Source organism: Erinaceus europaeus, chromosome 22 (genome assembly GCF_950295315.1).
Source record: "Erinaceus europaeus chromosome 22, mEriEur2.1, whole genome shotgun sequence".
NCBI classification, from domain to species: domain Eukaryota; kingdom Metazoa; phylum Chordata; class Mammalia; order Eulipotyphla; family Erinaceidae; genus Erinaceus; species Erinaceus europaeus.
In genome coordinates this window covers 16,238,672-16,256,398 of record NC_080183.1, presented here as the reverse complement: position 1 = coordinate 16,256,398, position 17,727 = coordinate 16,238,672, and the positions used below count along the sequence as shown (strand labels likewise).

At 53.1% G+C, this 17,727-nt stretch overlaps 1 protein-coding gene and 1 long non-coding RNA gene across 2 annotated transcripts in view; both read left to right on the top strand.

Annotated features, from left to right (window-relative positions):
• The window catches only part of SPTLC2 (serine palmitoyltransferase long chain base subunit 2), a 53,449-nt gene extending 39,436 nt beyond the window's left edge, over positions 1–14,013 (top strand). Inside the window, exons 9-12 of the mRNA XM_060181347.1 lie at positions 1,690–1,816; positions 10,761–10,896; positions 11,674–11,803; positions 12,774–14,013. Of these exons, the coding sequence (XP_060037330.1) occupies positions 1,690–1,816; positions 10,761–10,896; positions 11,674–11,803; positions 12,774–12,893 (513 nt within the window). The 3' untranslated portion in view covers positions 12,894–14,013. The remainder of the gene's footprint in view (positions 1–1,689; positions 1,817–10,760; positions 10,897–11,673; positions 11,804–12,773) is intronic.
• A 1,119-nt stretch (positions 14,014–15,132) lies between these two features.
• LOC132535458 (uncharacterized) lies at positions 15,133–17,204 on the top strand. The gene is made up of 2 exons (XR_009547271.1): positions 15,133–16,552; positions 16,591–17,204. It is a non-coding gene; the product is annotated as an uncharacterized LOC132535458 (long non-coding RNA).
• The last annotated feature ends 523 nt before the right edge of the window (positions 17,205–17,727 follow it).

Genomic DNA, 17,727 nt, shown 5'->3' with positions numbered 1-17,727 from the left:
CCCCCCCCCCCCCCCCCCCGCTGCTGTCACAGAGTTTATAGAGCATAGAACCTTGACAGCGGTATGTTAAGTCGAAGAAGTGAGTCAAGGGGCCAGGTGGTGGCGCACCTGGTTAAGCGCACACACTATAGTGCACGAGGACCCGGGTTCAAGCCCCTGGTTCCCACCTGCAGGGGGAAAGCTTCACGAGTGGTAAAGCAGAGCTGCGGTGTCTCTCTATCTCTCTCCCTCTCCCACTCCCCTTCAGTTGCTCTCTGTCTCTATCCAATAATAATAAACAAGTCAGTCAACAAAAGGTCCCTTTGGGGAGTGGTACAACCAGGGCCTTGCCCAGTCCCCTTCCTGTGCCCAAAGCACGTGGGGTGTGACACCTGGGCTGTGTCCCTGCAGGCCACAAGTCATGTTTGATAGGATGCGTCCAGAACAGACATCAGAGACTAAGCGTAGGCTAGTGGTTACGGGGGCCTAGGAGCAGAGGGGGAGATGACACTGATGAATGTGAGGCTGTTGGGGGGGGGGGGGCAGGGAGACAGGTGCCAGAGAATAACAACATATTGCTGACTGTCTTGAGATCATAGGCTTCTCAATTCGTAAATGTATGAGATAGCTTTAGTGTTCTCTTGCAAGACCTAGGGAATTTGTTTAATGTCTGTCACATTAATTCCCTCCCTTCCTCCCTCCCTCCTTTCCTTCCTTTCTTGACAGAACCTTGCTCAGTTTTGGCATATACAGGGATTGAACCTGGGACTTTGGAGCCTCAGGCCTCAGAGTCTCTTTGTATAACCATTGTGCTATCTGCCCTGCCATGCACACACAAATGCGCACACACACACACACACACACACACACACACACACACACACACACCTCTCTGTATATCTGGAGGACACTTAATGCCTTTAAAATCAGGAGCTAGGCAATAGCTCACCTGGTAGGTCACATACTGTCTGATGAAGAGAATCCGCTGGTGTTGGGATCATGCAGACAACTCCAGCGCAGTCCTGGAGGCAAAATAGGTGAATAAGCAAAAGTAAAACAAGCTCGCTATCAGACTGTGTTTCTCTCGTTCAGGAGTTAATGAACTCTGCGGCCATTCAACGCTGAGAAGTAAATCAGTGTAGCTGCCAGACACCTGTCTGACTCTGCATTCTCTCTTTCCTACACCAAATGAGCTGTTCTTCAAATGTAGAGATCTTCTTACAACTGGCTTTTCTTTCCTCTGTGTGGAGGCCTGTTTAAATCAAAACAGGGTCATGTGGTAGCGTAGTGGGTTGAGCGCACGTGGCGCAAAGTGCAAGGACCAGCTTGAGGATCCCGGTTCAAGCCTCCGGCTCCCCACCTGCAGGGGAGTTGCTTCACAATCGGTCTTTCTCTCCCCCTCTGTCTTCCCCTCCTCTCTCAATTCCTCTCTGTCCTATCCAACAACAAGGGCAACAAAAATGGGAAAAATAGCCTCCAGGAGCAGTGGATTCATGGTGCAAGACCGAGCCCCAGCGATAACCCTGGAGGCAAAAAAAACCAGAACCTGGGGTGCAGTGGCGTGGGGTGGGGTGGTGCCAGCTTTTGTACCCACTTGCTGGCTGGCAGAGTGCTTGGTCCCTGCCAGATACCCTTGCCTCCCCGATAGTGAAGGCAGCAGTGTGCTCTCACGTGTTGCCTTGTGCCCTGACGCCTGCCTTGCTCCCCCAGGAGCTGGTGCGCTACCTGCGGACCCACTCCCACAGCGCCGTGTACGCCGCGTCGCTGTCCCCGCCGGTGGCGGAGCAGATCGTCACCTCAATGAAGTGCATCATGGGGCAGGACGGCACCACCCTGGGTAAGCCTGCCTTCCCGGAAAATGCCCGGGGCTCAGTAGAGACCCGCGCTCCTTTCCCTTGACGACTTGTAAACGCGCTTCCTGATGTCCGGAGCTGGTGGGGTGTGTGGGTGCTTGGCCTTGCACTGAATGCACACCCAGGAGAGCCGGCCTGGCTCCCTCCTGCTGAGCACGCCTGTCGGGTCACGTGACTGCCGGCCGCTGACTCACGAGCTCTTTGGCTGTTTCTTGAGCTGTATGCTTTCCGTGGACATGCGGTTCTTTCAGTAGTGATTTTAACTTTTATTTACTTATTTTAATGAGAAAGACACCAGAGGAGGACTGCTCAGTTCTGGCTGATGGTGGTGCTGGGAATTGAACCAGGGACCTCCGAGCCTCAGGCTGGAGCTTTTCCCCAGGACCATTATGTCATCTCCCCATCGCTAGTGTCTTTAATACTTATTAAAAAAGAATCTAATTGAACAGGCAGTAGATAAAAAACAAATCATTCTGGATCTGTTACTCTGTTAATTCTGTCTGTGGTGGATTTCTTTCTTTTCTTTCTCTTTGTAAAATCTCTTGATTGGGTTATAAATGGTTTACAGTTAACAGTCAAAACAACAGCTTGTACATGTATAACATTTCCACATAACAGTACAACCCCCACTGGGCCCTGTGCCATCATGTTCCAGGGCCTGAACCTCCCACCCCAATCCCAGAGCCTTTACTTCCGCGCAGTACAACCTCCAGTCCAAGTCCTGCTTAGTGCTGTCCCTCTGCTCTTATTTTTCAGCTTCTGTCTGTGAGTGAGATCATCTCATATTTATCCTTTTCTTTCTGGTTAGTCTTACTTAATGTGATTTCTTTTTAAAAAAAATATTTATTTTCCCTTTTGTTGCCCTTTTTTATTGTTGTTGTAGTTATTGTTGTTGTTACTGATGTCTTCGTTGTTGGATAGGACAGAGAGAAATGGAGAGGAGGGGAAGACAGAGAAGGGGCCAGAAAGACACACCTGCAGACCTGCTTCACCGCTTTTGAAGCGACTCCCCTGCAAGTGGGGAGCCGGGAGCTCAAACCAGGATCCTTACACAGGTCCTTGTGCTTAACCCGCCACGCTACCGCCCGACTCCCACTTAATGTCATTTCTTCAAGCACTATCCAAGATGAGCTGAAGAAGGTGAAATCACCATTTTTAATAGCTGAGTAGTATTCCATTGTGTATATAGACCAAAACTTACTCATCTGTTGTTGGACACCTGACTTACGTCCAGGTTATAGCTGTTACAAGTTGTGCTGCTGTCAACATAGGTGAACACACAGTCATTTTGGATGGGTGTGTCTGGTTCCTTATGATCTGTCCCCAGGAGATGAATTGCAGGGTCACAGGCAAGGTCCACTTCTCGCCTTCTGAGAGACTCTGGACTGCTCTCCACAGGGTGGATGAATTTACTTGGGTGGATTTCTAACCCCCTAGATGTTTTGAAGCACTGTGTGCTGTTTGCCTGAGGTCCTCCACTTTGATTCTGTGTCAGCAGAGGGCACTGTTGGCTGCAGGAAGTTACAGCCACAGGGAAGCCGGACCTTTGCTGTCTGCTTGTTTTTCCTCACTTTATAAAGTGTTTCCTAATCAGCAGGATACGAGAGCACCTGTTTTGTCGTGTGTGTTTGTACGCGTGTGCGCGCGCGCGTCCCTCCCTCCCAGCTTCGAGCCTGGCCCCACCGCGCTTGAAGTTATCTCGGTGCTGTAGTGTCTTTCCCTTCCTCCCTCCTTTCTTCTCTCTCTGTTTGAAAAAGTTGACCTGGAGAGGTAAAACCCTTCCAGCAACTAAAACAAAAAAGCATTTCCACTATTAGTATGAGTCGCATTTATATGATTATTATTTATTACATCTGAGAAAGAGGAGCCAGAGTGCTGGTCCGTGCACACAGGGGATCCAGCCAGCGACCTCAGGCCTGGACGTCTGCTTCCATCTGCAGGCGGACTGGCACCCCAGGCACTTCCGTGGCTCTAAAGTCAGGTGTGTGTTTGTGTTTTTGTTTTTTTTTCAGGGGGGGGGGCTGTTTATTTTTATTTGTTGTTTCATTTTCTGAGCCAGGGGTGTGGGATGTTTATCTTTGCTTGTTCATTTCTTTGTTTTTTCCTTCTCACAGGCACAGTTTGCCTATCTCAGTCCACATTTTCTTGTTTCTTTCTTTTTTTTTTAATATTTATTTATTTTCCCATTTGTTGCCCTTGTTGTTTTATTGTTGTTGTTATTGGTGTCGTTTTTATTGGATAGGAGAGAGAGAAACGGAGAGAGGCAGGGAAGACAGAGAGGGGAGAGAAAGACAGACACCCGCAGACCTGCTTCACCGTCTGTGAAGCGACTCCCCTGCAGGTGGGGAGCCGGGGGCTCAAACCGGGATCCTTACACCGGTCCTCGCGCTTTGCATCACATGCGCTTGACCTGCCGCGCTACCGCCCGACTCCCCTCAGTCCACATTTTCATTTAGAGGGCGACAGTGAGAATGGCAGAGCCGCCACAGGCGAGCACGTGGCCAGCCACACTGCAGGGAGCCCTCTCGCTGGCCCTGGTTTTCTCTGTCGAGAGATTTCCCATGTGACCCAAGAATCGGCACAGTGAAGACAGCTGGGCTCCCAAGCAGGAGGCCCTAGTGTGGCCCTTAGCGGACCTCGCACACCTCCACCAGCAGAGTGATGCTTGCCCTGGGTCCATGTTTTTCCAAGGAGTTGTTGCCTTGTTTGTTTTACTCTTTGAAAAGAGGCATAGAGAAATCAAGGGGGAAGGTGAGATAGTGAGGAAGAGAAAGAGAGAGACTGGCAGCCCTGCTTCACCACCCGAGTCCTTGCGCGTGGCAGCAACATGCCCGCTCTGCTGAGTACGCCTCTGCCCCACACCTGGCTTTGGTCTGAGAGTGAGAAACAGTGGGAGCCGCCGCAGCACTGCTTGTGTGGCTGCCCTGTGCTGCTGCCTCCAGGTGGTGTCCTGGGGCTTGAACCCCGGTCCTCGTCCGCTGTACCAGCTGTGCCACCTGCTGCCACGCCCACCTCCCTGTTTGTGCTTTATGAGAACTTTCACCCAAGTCCCCCTTCCTCTCCTTCACAAAGAGAGAAAAGACACTTGAGAAAAGGGCGTGTTTGCTTATTACTGAGAGAAAGGACACCAGAGCATCATCGGCACATGTGATACTGGGGCTTGGCCTTGGGCCCTCCTGCCAGAGAATCTTCCTTAAAAAGCTGGTGCAGGGCCCGGCATCAGTGCAGCGGGTCAAGAGCACAAGGTACGAAGCGCAGGGACCAGAGCAGGGGTCCCGGCTCCCCACCTGCGGGGGGGTCACTTCACAGGCCTAAGGCGGGAGGGCAGGTTCCGACCCTGGGAGCTGCCCAGCCAGGCGCCCGCCCGGGTGCTCTCCGCAGCCGGCAGAGATGCACGCACCATGTCTGTGGTGCACCTGCAGCCAGTGTGGGCCTTGTGCATCCTGACGGTGCTGGCTTTGTGTAGCCTCCTCTAGGCCTTCCCCATTGACTGTGCCAGGCCGGGAGCCGTCCACACATCAGAGGAAGTGGCGTTCAGGACTGGACGTGGTGAAAGTACATTCAGAGCACTTCCCAAGGGGCGTGCTGGTGATCTGTGGGTTCTTACCTGGGCCAGCTAGTGACTTGGTTTCCTGGAACTTGTAGGTCCTGTGGGTAAGCTGGTGGCACCAGGTGGGTCAGAGTTCTCAGGTGTCCCCGAGCGCAGGCTCCAGGTGGCCAGTTAGAGGTGCTGGGTGCTCTTCTGCCAGCCGGGCGCCCGCCACCCAGGTGCGTGTCTCCATGGCCGCACACCCCCCCCCCCCCCCCCGCTTTGATGAGCGGTGAACGTGTCATCTGCTGCTACTGTCTCCGCTGCCCAGCCACTGAGAGGAAGTGACGCACCTCAGGAGATGGCTCAGATGCAAGGCCTGGGATCCTTATGTCTGTCTTCTTGTCCCTTCCTCTTTGCCAGAGATTGCTAGAGCATTCTTCCGGGCGGGCAAGGTGGCTCGTGGGAGCGGCGTCTGCTGTGTCACACACACGCGACGGGGGTCCAAGTCCCTCACACACCACGCGAGGGCTCTGCAGCACTGAGGGAGGTCTTCCCTCCCCCAGAGCAGTGACGCCCCAGTAACAAGGGGGTGGGGGGCTCACGTCAAGGATTGAGAAACAGGCCCCTGTCCCTGCCCCACTTCTTGAGGTGCATCGATTTCCTTCCTCACGCCGCCACTCAGAACTCTGAGACCGAAGAGAGCCCGCACTCGAGGGCCGCGTCTGAGACCGAAGAGAGCCCGCACTTGAGGGCCGCGTCTGAGACCGAAGAGAGCCCGCACTCGAGGGCCGCGTCTGAGACCGAAGAGAGCCCGCACTCGAGGGCCGCGTCTAGAGCCTCCCGGAAGGAGACGCGCTTCTGGCTTCTGGCGGGCTGGGGCGTCGCTAAGTGGGCGCGGCACTGAGCCCTCAAGCTTGAGACCCCAAGTTCAGACCCCCGGTTCTTGTGCCAGAGTGATTTTCTCTCATTGATGAAAAATAAATAAATAAATCTGTTTAAAAAGAATAGCTGTAAATCTCAGTGACTAAGCTGGCCAGTGGTTTCTTAGTTATGACTCCCACAAGCACAGGCGACCAAAAGGGGAAAAAAAATAAATAAAACTGCACCAAAATTCAAAGCTTGTGAAAAGACAACCCTCAGAATGGGAAGAAATTCTGAGACATGGCTCCCTGTGCAACTTAGGGCCGTGGCAGGACTCTGGAGTGGGAAATTGGAAAGAGGAACGCGGAATTAAGGACTCTGGAGCAGAGAAGCCGGCAGACCCTTGTGGGCCCATGGATTGGGTGCTGGAGGCGGTGTTAGCCAGAGAGCCCAATTGGCACTAGGCCCCCAGTCAGCCCTGCCCACACTGCCCTCCCTGTGCATCTCTGTCACCTGCCTTCCCCCGAGACGACGTGTCACAGAGCCATGGTGAGGGGTAGGGCGTGTGGGCACACAAAGCCGGAAATTGCAGCGTCTGACCCTCCTCCTTGAGTTCCTTGGCCTCTGCAGGATTTGGTTTGGTTTCCTCTGACTTCTGACCCCTGCTTCTAGAAGGGAGAGGTAATAGCAAAGCCAAGGGGCTTTCTTGCTCTCACGGCTGGTATGTTCTTCCAGCGCTGAGCAGAGAGGTTTACTGTCTCTTAAGGAAGTCACCTCTACTGATAGCGTCTGAGACTTGGTGTCTCGTGAACTGTCTGCACTTCTGGGGACAGAGGGAACCTCGAGCCCTAAGGCACAGCTGACTCTTTCCACACAAGCCCAAGACGTCCGGCAGAGAGGAGGGGCCTGTTTCCTAATGCTCTTTGCACGTGCAGGACCTTGCTAAGCTCATTTAACTTAGCAAACTTTGAGAACATAGTTGGCTGTTAAAACGCTGAGAACCACAGTCTAATCCGGAGCAAAGCCCTAGCTCTCTTCGGGAGTAGCGAGAAAGCTCTAGAAGAAAAGTCCAGAGCTGGCAGAGGTCAGCTCATGACGTTGTCTCTCTGTAGAGACAGGGCGAGCCAGCAGGTGTGGACGAGACGCTGTCGCAGGGTGACCAGGGGCCCCGCGTCACTGGTGTAAGTGGCTACACAAGGCAGAGTTTTCTCTTTTTTCCTTTTCCTATTTTCCCCCCAGATAGAGACAAAGGTAGGGTGGGCCACAGAGACCACAGCACAAAACTTCCTTCAGTGTGTGTGGGGGGGGGGGTGGGTGGGTGGGTGGAGCAGCACACTGCCCAGGTGAGCTATTAACTGCCCTAAGACTTTCTCTTCTTTTATAATGTGATAGGACAGAAAGAAATGTGGAAGGGAAGGACCCACATACATGTACAGAGAGGGAAGGAGAGAGCAAGAGAAACATCTGCAGACCTGCTTCACTGCTCGTGAGGCGTCCACCTGCATGCAGGTGAGGAACCAGGGGCTCGAACAAGGCTCCTGTGCTCAGTACTAAGTGCGTGCACTTAACCAGGCACGCCACCGCCTGGCCCCCATACAAAGTAGAGAGGATAACAGAAAGGGGTGAGTCAGAGTATCACCGGCACAGAGGACGCCAGCGGCCTCATGCCGCCAAGGTCAGCTCCCAGTGCCGAGGCTTTAGAGGCACAGCTTGGCATTTCTTCACCAGAACACCAGTTTCCCCCATCAAGCCCGTAGGCCCCCTGCACACTTTGCATCTGCTCTCTCTCCCCGCCCCTTTGGTGACCTCAGGTCTCCGGTCGAGCCTCAAGGATCTTTTAACTGTCCATTCCCTTGACTTCATTTTCCCCCCTTCCTTTTAGTTGCCCTTGTTGTTTATCGTCGCTGTTGTTTTTATTATTATTGTTGTCATTGCTGCTGCTGCTGTTGGCTAGGACAGAGAGAAATGGAGAGAGGAGGGGAAGACAGAGACGGGGAATCGATCCCCCTGTAGGTGGGGAGCCAGGGGCTCAAACTGGGATCCTTATGCCTGTCCTTGCGCTTTGGCCACCTGTGCTTAACCCTCTGCACCACTGCCCGACTCCCGACTTGCTTTTTTTTTTTTTTTTTTTTAGAATTTATTTATTTATTCATGAGAAAGATAGGAGGAGAGACAGAAAGAACCAGACATCACTCTGGTACATGTGCCGCCGGGGATTGAACTCAGGACCCCATGCTTAACAGTCCAATGTTTTATCCACTGCACCACCTCCCAGACCATGATTTGTTTCTTTTTTTAAATTTCTTTATTGGGGAATTAATGTTTTACATTCGACAGTAAATACAATCGTTTGTACATGCAACTTGTTTCTTTTTATATCACATGTGAGTGAGATGACTTGACATTTTCCTTTCATGTTAGTCCTAGGGGACCAGACCGGGCAGGGCCACACCCAGTTGAGCGCACACGCTACCTCGTGCAGAGACACAGGTCCAAGCCCCGGGTGACCTCCTGCAGGGGGAAGCCTTACAAGCGGTGGAGCAGGGCTGCAGGTCTCTCTCTAAAAGAAGTCATTTTAGTATTTCTTGTTAGAACCAAGTTAGTGGTGACATATCCCTTTAACGACGGTTTGTCTGAGAAGCTCTCTGTCCCTTTTCCCAGTCTAAGTAATGACTTACCTCAGTAGAGTTGTTCTGGGCTGCAGCTTCTCTCCATTGGGCACTTTCTCTCCTGCTTGTCCCTTCTGGCCTGTTGAGAAATCCACAGGTAGTCTTACTGCCTCTCTTGTCGCTTATCTTTGTCATTTTAATTATGTGTCTTGGTGTTTGTCTTGAGTTTACTTGGTTTGGAATTGTTTTGAGTTTCCTGGATCTGGGTGCATGTTTCCTTCGTCGGTTTGGGCTAGTTCTCAACTATTATTTCTTCAGATACCACTTCTGTCCCTGGGCACCAGGTGGTGACTCGCCTGGCACAGCACCTGCCTTGCCATGCATGAGGACCCAGGTTCAAGTCCCTGGTCCCCACCTGCAGTACTGCAGGTCTCTCTCTCTCTGATTTTATTTACTTAATAATGAGAAAGATGAGATACTGAACTTGGGGCCTAGTGCTTGAGAGTCTAACACTTTATCTCCTGCACCACCTCCCAAATCACCTTCTCTATCTCTGTCTCTATTTTAAAAAAAGTTTGCCAGGAACTATGGTGTTAAGAATTCTGCCCCTTCCTGTCTCTCACACCTTTGGAATCTTTGTGGTATAAATGTTATGCCTCCTGGTGTCCCATAACTCCCATATGTTACCTTGTTCTCTGTAATGTTAAATGTAACACACATGTCTTTTTTTTTTGGGGGGTGGGGGTTGAGTTTACCTTTTTTTTTTTTAGAATGTATGTATACATGAGAAAGAATCAGACATCACTCTGGTACATGTGCTGCCAGGGATTGAACTAGGGACCTCATGGTTGACAGTCCAATGCCTTATCTGCTGCGCCACCTCCCAGACCACTTTCTGCTTTTTATAAGATATGCCATAACTTAAGTGGTGCTCATTGTTCTCACTGATTATGCTAATGTAAGCTTGAGTGTTGGAGTCTTTGGTCAACTTGAATGTATTTACTTAAGTATTAATTCCGAGTCACATGTAACCTGCTCGGCAGTGGTTACGTGGCGGTATGACCCTGTGAGCAGTTTCTGACCACCCATATTTCTGATTCATGTATCATCTGAACTCTGTGATATTTGTGCTTTTTTAAGTGTGGACTTCCCAGCTTTTTAATTGATAAGAAAACCACCGCACGCTCTTATTTATGAGTGCTCACAGTCGGAAACCCATAAAATGGGGGCCGGTGGTGGCGCCAGGGTTAAGCACACATAGTACAGAGCATAAAGATCTGGGTTTGGGGCGGGAGTCGGGCGGTAGCGCACGTGGCGCAAAGCACAAGGACCGGCGTAAGGATCCCAGTTCGAGCCCCGGCTCCCCACCTGCAGGGGAGTCGCTTCCCAGGCGGTGAAGCAGGTCTGCAGGTGTCTGTCTTTCTCTTCCCCTCTCTGTCTTCCCCTCCCCTCTCCGTTTCTCTCTGTCCTGTCCAATATAACAAACAAACAGAAAATGGCTTCCAGGAGCAGTGGGTTCATAGTGCTGGCACCAAGCCCCAGCGATAACCTGGAGGCAGTTATCTAAGTAAACAAATATCGGTGCTACGTGTGCAGTGGATGAGAGTGTAAAATGAGCTGTGTGACTCAGAGACGGGAGTGTTTGGCCATGCTAACAGACCAGGGAAACTTCTGTCATTAACTTTGACGTTTGCATATTACTGTAAGATCTGCTATTATCAGCTAGTATCGACAGAGTATCGGGAACACTTCCCCATCTTGGTCGCTTCTGTGTACTCACACCCATCCCATCTGTGAGGCGGGGGTGCAGGCTATTCGATGCTGCGGAAGAGGAGCGACAGCTGGGGCCGAAGGCTGCTGTCTTCTGCCCTCGCACCTTTTCTCACAGCGCACTTTCTTCTCTTTTCCCTCCCCACCGCCTTCCAGGCAAAGAGTGTGTGCAGCAGCTCGCTGAGAACACGAGGTACTTCAGGAGGCGTCTGAAAGAAATGGGCTTCATCATCTACGGGAACGAGGACTCTCCGGTGGTGCCTCTGATGCTCTACATGCCGGCCAAGATCGGGTAAGTCGAGCCTCTGCCTCCCTGCGGTCGTCCTCATCTGCCAGACCCGCCGTGGACTCAGTCGTGGGTCCCGCTTTGCAGACGCTGTGGTCAGTCCTTGGCTGAACGAAACATCTGGAGGGCTGTCTGGTCAGGAGTCCAAACCTGTTTAACCTGAAAGCTCCTCTTGAGAGAGGACCGTGTCTACCATTGCACACAGTGCACCTCACTCTGTACACGCCGCCACTCAGACGCAGGCTGCCGCCCCTCTCTGTACATGCCGTCACTCAGACGCAGGCTGCTGCAGGAGGAGGCACTAGACAGACGGTCAGGGGCCTGCACAGGACACGGAGAGCGCCCGGGCTCTCCGTGAAGAAGCACAGCAAAGACGCTGTGCTCAGACACCCATGGAGACCCCCAGTTCTGCAGGCAGCACAATGCCTGCTTATCTACCCAAGAAACGCCCGGCTGGAGAGCTAATGCCAGCATCTCAAGGCCCCGGTTTTCAAAGCCTCTGGACCGCAGTTACTTACTTGCCAAGGACCATACTTAAAAATGACTGTAAACTCGGCCCACTGAAGATTTTCTCTGCTGGTTGTGGTCTTCCAGTTTGGCGAGGCCGTTTCGGAGATCTTCTTCCTGAGTAAAAGAAGTTTTTGTGAGCTGGCAGCTAACTTGAAAGGAACTGGGAAATGCTAAGAGAAGCCTCTGGTGCTTGTGACCGCGGAGTCACTGGGACTGGGGCCGCAGGACTGCGCCGTGTTAACCTTCCTGCTTGTTCTTGTTCTCCCTCTGCAGAGCCTTCGGCCGGGAGATGCTGAAGCGGAACGTCGGGGTGGTTGTGGTGGGCTTTCCCGCCACCCCCATCATTGAGTCCAGAGCCAGGTTTTGCCTGTCGGCTGCTCACACCAAAGAAATACTTGATACGGCAAGTACCCGTCCAGCTTTCTCTAAACATCCCTTACGCTAAGACACCTGTAAGCAGATGAACTCCATCAGTGTTGATCGTCTTGTTCTGTGAGCACTTTCATAGTCCTCCTGAAACACAGGCATCCGACAGCTGGCCTAACAGTATCTCCCACCGGGCCCTGCATCTCGGGGGCGTGGAGGACTTCTTCAGCTTCAGTTTGTTCCGCTCTCTGCCTCCTCTTGATGTCTACACTATGGCTTTTCCTGTGTTTTCTGTAGAATGTTCTCTCCTGAACCTTCTCTCCCTCAGCTTGGCTGGTTGCCGTTGCTGTGTCATGGAAACTCATTGAGGAGTCTGGCTAGGCTGGACTCTTCTTCTTCTCTTTCTCTGCTTCCTTCTTCCTACCTGAAAAAGTCGGTCTGAAACAGGGGCCCCAGAGATGGTCCCTTGCCTTCCCCCTCAAAAAAAAGTACTCCCAGAGTCCCATGATAGGTGTCTCCCTGGCATTTTAAGATTGCCTGGTAGGAACCTAACAAACACTTTTCAAAAACCAAAAATCATTTAAAAGAGGCAGCCAAGAGCGATGGCATAGCCCAGATGGCATAGCCCAGTAAAGCCCTGACAGCAAAGGGTCAACTCAGACCTGAGTTCAGGCCCCAACTCTGCTGTCTAGCTGCAGACTGCATTGCCGGCCCCAGTCTCCTGACCACTCCCGCCTGGTCCGGGAAGCTCACCACACAGACCGGCCTCAAGCCTTCTGACAGGAGTGAGGCAACACGAAGAGCAAGTGTCGGCCTGGAAGGGAGAGGCGGCAGGCCGGTGCGTCTTCTCCCAGGCTGTGAGCCGTGCGGGTCCCCATGGCCAGGGGTCTGGCCGGCCCCGAAAGCGGCTCTGCCTGCAAGCCGGCCTGGAGCCCCGCGAATAAACTCCGGACACACACAGCCCCTACGCACGGGCCTGCCTGACCTCTGCTCTGTGTCTGTTTCAGGCCTTGAAGGAAATCGACGAAGTTGGGGACCTGCTGCAGCTGAAGTACTCGCGCCACCGCCTGGTGCCGCTGCTAGACAGGCCCTTCGACGAGACGACGTACGAAGAGACGGAAGACTGAGCCTCTGGTGCTCCCGACGGACTGCTCCTCCCGGGACGGCGCCGGGGCCCCAGCACCGCGCTCTGCGGCCACCTGCACTCTAGACGGCGTTCTGTAAATAGTCCAGAATTACTTCACACCCTCCCCTGGCTCCATTTCGAAAACCTTGAAGACAGAGGTGACTCGCCTTGCTTTTTTTTTTTTTTCTTTTTTCTTTTTTGGTCCATTAAAAAATGGTTTCTTTGATAACTCTTCTCCTTGTGAGCTCACGCCGACCCTCGCCTGGCCCTGGCTGACCCTCTCCCAGCCTGTCGGAAGCTCCTGCTGCTCCCGCCACTGCAGCCTGGGGTCCACGGCCGCCTCCCGGGAGCAAGTGCCTTCCAGGCCTCAGAGCTGCCGGCCTGGGCGCCCTCGCCGGTGAGCCTCTCGTCAGCTGCGGTGTTCTCCCCCGGCCGCGGCTGTCAGGAACCACCGTGCACGTTAGCATCGCTGTAACTTCCCCGGCCCTGCAGCCCAAAGGCCTGGTCTTGTTCCATTCCGTTCCGGCTTCCACATTTCTTCTTCCCACCAAATATTTATCTGACCGTCACTGTTTGAGGGGACGTCTGTTTTCTGAGTTCTTTTCTCACTCCCAGCCACTGTTGGTAAAGCGCCCACACCTGTCCTGTCCACCAGCTCCGGAAGCTGCTCAGGAGAGTGACTTCCACTGGCGAGAAGGCAGAGCCGGGCGAGGAGGACTGAGGGCCACTTGAGCTTCTCGCTGGTGGCAGCCAGGTGAGGGCTCAGGAAGAGCACTGAATTCTCTGCTCGGGAATTTGTCGTGTTCCCGTCAATATTTGAGGACTGACATGGCTAACTGTCCCAAACTCTTTTGATGGCGTCAGACAATGGGAACTTCTGGCGTCTGGAACTTGAGATTCCCTCTGTCCTTCGCTTACTTTTTGGTCCCCTGAGGAATTCTGAACACCTCTCAGCCAGCCTGGACTTCTCTCTTTTTTTGACTGTTAGCATACCAGGCGAGGGAGCTGCAACCAGAGAGCTTTTACACTACTTGACCAAAGAGCAGATAGGAAAGTCACAATGTCGAAGTTCTTTCATTGTTACTGTTTTTCTTCTGTTGACCAAAGCTTAAGTGAAGAGAGCTTTAGTGTCTTATATCCAAGATAGCTCATCTTTCAGTAAGCACCAAGTACTGTCGGGGAAGGATCGGGGACAGCTTGGAGAAGCAGCTTAGGGTTGTTCCGGGCGGCTGGTCTGTCGTGCTGTCTGTGCAGAAGTGCGCACGGCCGTGGGGGTGGCAGGCAGTGTCAGTGGAAGGTTTTGCTCCACATTCTTGAGCACAGGTCATCTTGGGTCACTCTCAGCGCCTGAGAGCCCCCAGCCCTTGACATTACGCAAGGTTTTGTTTTTACTTGTGGAAGAATGAAGGAGGGCGAAAGAAAGCGCCCACGAGAGGTGCGGGAGCTACACTCAGCCCGAGCGCGTGGCCAGGAGTCTCCAGCCCGGTGACGTGCGCTCAGTTGCTCGGCAGAGAACCCCGCTCGCTAGGCACCCTGGTTACTGCCTGAACAGTCTGGGCTTCACCAGAGTCAGACTGCAAGCAGTCAGTTTCCCTGCCCGTCTCCTGTTGTAGGCTGCGTGAAGCCACTGCAACCGAAATGTCCGTGCGGACATGGGAAAAAAATGTGTGTGCCGTTCTGCTGGTGAGTTCTTTCAGGATAAACGGGGTTAAGGGCAGACTTATTTTGAAGAGGCAAAATGGGGTCACTGGGGTCAGTCACAGAGCGTGGCCCTCCCCACCCCTCTGTCTTGTCCCTGTTTCCACCCAGCGTTGCCGCTGCCCATGCCAGGCTCCTGAGCGCTTTTGCACCTTCCGCCAGAAACAGCAGATTCATAATTAGGAGACACCCAGCAGGCTCTTCCAAGCACTTCTCAAGGCCTCTTTGCTTTGCTTTGCTTTGAAAAAGTTCTCTTGAGGGCACAGCAGAGTTTCCAGACCCCCAAAGTACCACTTGCCTGTCTGAGTAACAGTCACCGTCTGAGACCGCTCTTGTCGGGTGAGGGCTCCGGGTGGGACAGTCGTCTCTTAGACCCCCCTCTTGTGTTTGCTCTTTCTTCCTGCTTCACTTCTCCATTTGTAGAGCTCCACCTGCTGAACTGCCCTGTGGTGTCTAGGCCAGACTCCCCAGTCTCTGTACACCAGCTCCCCATGCTCAGGAGACGGGGGCTCTCTTCCCCACGCAAAGGAGCCTGTGTTCCCTCTGACTCGAACGTTCCAGCTGCGTTGGCTAGTGTCTCACACCAGTCACATCCTTCTTGCTGGTGAGAACCAGAAGGGAGAATAACTCACTTGGCTAGGTCCCCCCACTTCTCCTGGAAGAGTCAGGGCACCTGGCTCCTTGCTTCTCATCCCCTCTTCTCTATCCCACTCCATCCATCCACCTCGATAAAGATCTCTGGCCTCTAGTTATGCCACAGGCAGTGAAGAAAAAAAGAACTCGAGTGACTCTTGTAAGAATCTGTAGGCGTGTGACAAGACCTCCGAGAGAAATTCAGACACCACTGGTGGCCTCCCTGCCCTCTGGTTGTCTTGTGTGACTGACTGCTGTGAGCCGGTGCCAGCGTCTTTCCTGTGCGGGCCTTCTGGGTAGCCAGAATGGGCATTGACCTCTGCTGACCTCTGTGTGACTAGACAAAGCGGAGAGTGGGGGCCTTTCTTCCGTCTTCCTTCTTGAAGTTCAAGGGCTGTTGAATATTTGACACAGGTATTAGATTGTCAGAAAAGCCATGATGCATTTCTGCAGAGAGAACAACAACAGAGAGAAGTACGTCATGGTGTGGGGCTGGCTGGCAGCTCACCTGATTGAGCGCTCACGTTACAATCCGCAAGGACCCAGGTTCAAGCCCCTAGTCCCCCTCCCCACTCCCCGCAGGGGGATAGCATGAGTGGTGATGGAGGGCTGCAGATGTCGGTCTGTCTCTCTCCCTCTCTATCTCCCCCTTCTCAATTTCTGGCTATCTCTATCCAATAAAAAATAATAATAAAACAAAAAATAAAATTAAAAAAAAGTCATGGCCTTCCTGACAACCGTATAGAGTCAGCACAGCCCAAAGGGTTGTGGGAAGTTAGGAACAGCAAAGGTTCCTCCAGGCTTCCTTTCTCACAGCCCAAGCCTGCAGGTGCGCCTCGGCCCACACGGCGCTCGGTGCCCAGCAGGCCAGCTCCCCACACCTCTCACGTGGAGACGAGCGTCTCCATCGCTTTGTCCCCACGGAGTCTTGTCCTGGCTTCCTTCCGGTTGCCATGGGCCAGGCACCCAGGTCAGAAGGCCACTCGCTTCTTCCTCCTCCTTCCTCACATAGAAAAAATGCAGGACTGGCCAGTGCTTCGTGTCCTTGTTGCTTCTAGTAACCCTTGTTTTTCAAGCACCTCCCCCCACCCTGTTTTTTTTTTTTTTTTTCTGTAAGTTGTGTCTTTCAAGTCCTGACTGAAAATGTGAGCTAGCTGTGGCTTCCTGGAGGCAGCGGTGGGCCAGGCCCACATGGTAGAAGGCCCTAGACTGCTGGTGCTTTGTGGTCTGGACAAGTTACGGCAAAGCGACCTCAGAGGACAGACACAGTGCCCGCGGCTCTGTTCTCTGGGAGTAGCAGTGAGACAGGAAGGTGACCAGAGCCCAGGTGTCCTGCAGAAGTTCAGTGACTGGACCTGGGCCCTCAGGAGGGTGGGACACGCCACAAACTAGGTGGTGGCACCTTTCCCTTGAGCAGTCAGGCTTCTTCCCTCTGTGATGTCAGACCGATGGCACGGTCAGAAGCATTCTGGAAGGTTCTTCACGGGATACTGGTGAGCTCACCTCCCTCCGGCCGCTGGCTGCCGATGATCCCTCGATGATCCCTCTCTATAAGGAAGATCAACAGAGAGCAGGGGGAGGGACGGAGGCCCTTAGAGGAGAGCTGAGCTCATGCCTCCTTGACCCCTACGCCCCACTGACCAGGTGATGTGAAACCCGGAATCTGTCAAGTGCTGCGATGACCCGTCTCTGTTGCTGTGACGCTCGCTCATCTGACCCGAGAGAGTAAGAGCAGGCGAGGTGCACATAAGAGGCGCTGTATACAAACGCCACTCTTTCTCCTTATCCACCCATCTCTCCGTTCTGCCAGAGGATGGTCTAGAACTGCTGGATGTTCTCTTTGTTGAGAGACTGATGCTGTGAATGGTTTGGGTAAACGGTGGTGTGTCTGTTCTGAGTGTATGTTGGCAACTACGAGAGGTGACCCCAGACCCACCCCATGCAGAGCTGCTGTCCGGCCCCAATAAAGTCTTCAGAAATACCGGCCTGCCTGATTCATTCAGCCGAGAAGTTCCGAGTGCAGACTCCACACTGAGGATAGGCCACGACACCAGAGAGAAGGAGATGAGCAGCTCCGTCAGCCCAGCCTGCTCAGGGCGGAGCGTGTTCCAGTGAGACGCCAAACCCGCTGTCTTGAGTGGGGAGCTGGTCCTGAGCAGAGGGGAGGGGAAACGGTGAAGTGAGCAGGGCGGTGGCACACCTGCTAGAGCACACGTTACAGTTCACAAGGACATGGGTTCAAGTCCCTGGCCCCCCCACCTGCAGGTCTCTCCCCCTTCTCTCTGTCTGTCTGTCTGTCTCTATCCCAAATTAATTAGTTTAAGGGGGTGGGGGGGATAGGCAACACACATTATGCACAAGGACCAGGGTTCAAGCCCCCACTCCCCACCTTGAGGAGAGAGGTTTCATAATGAGTGAGGCAGGTCTGCTGGTGTCTTCTCTCCCTCTTTGACTCCTTCACTCTCAATCTCTCCTGTCAGTTTAATAGGGAAAAGAGAAAGAAA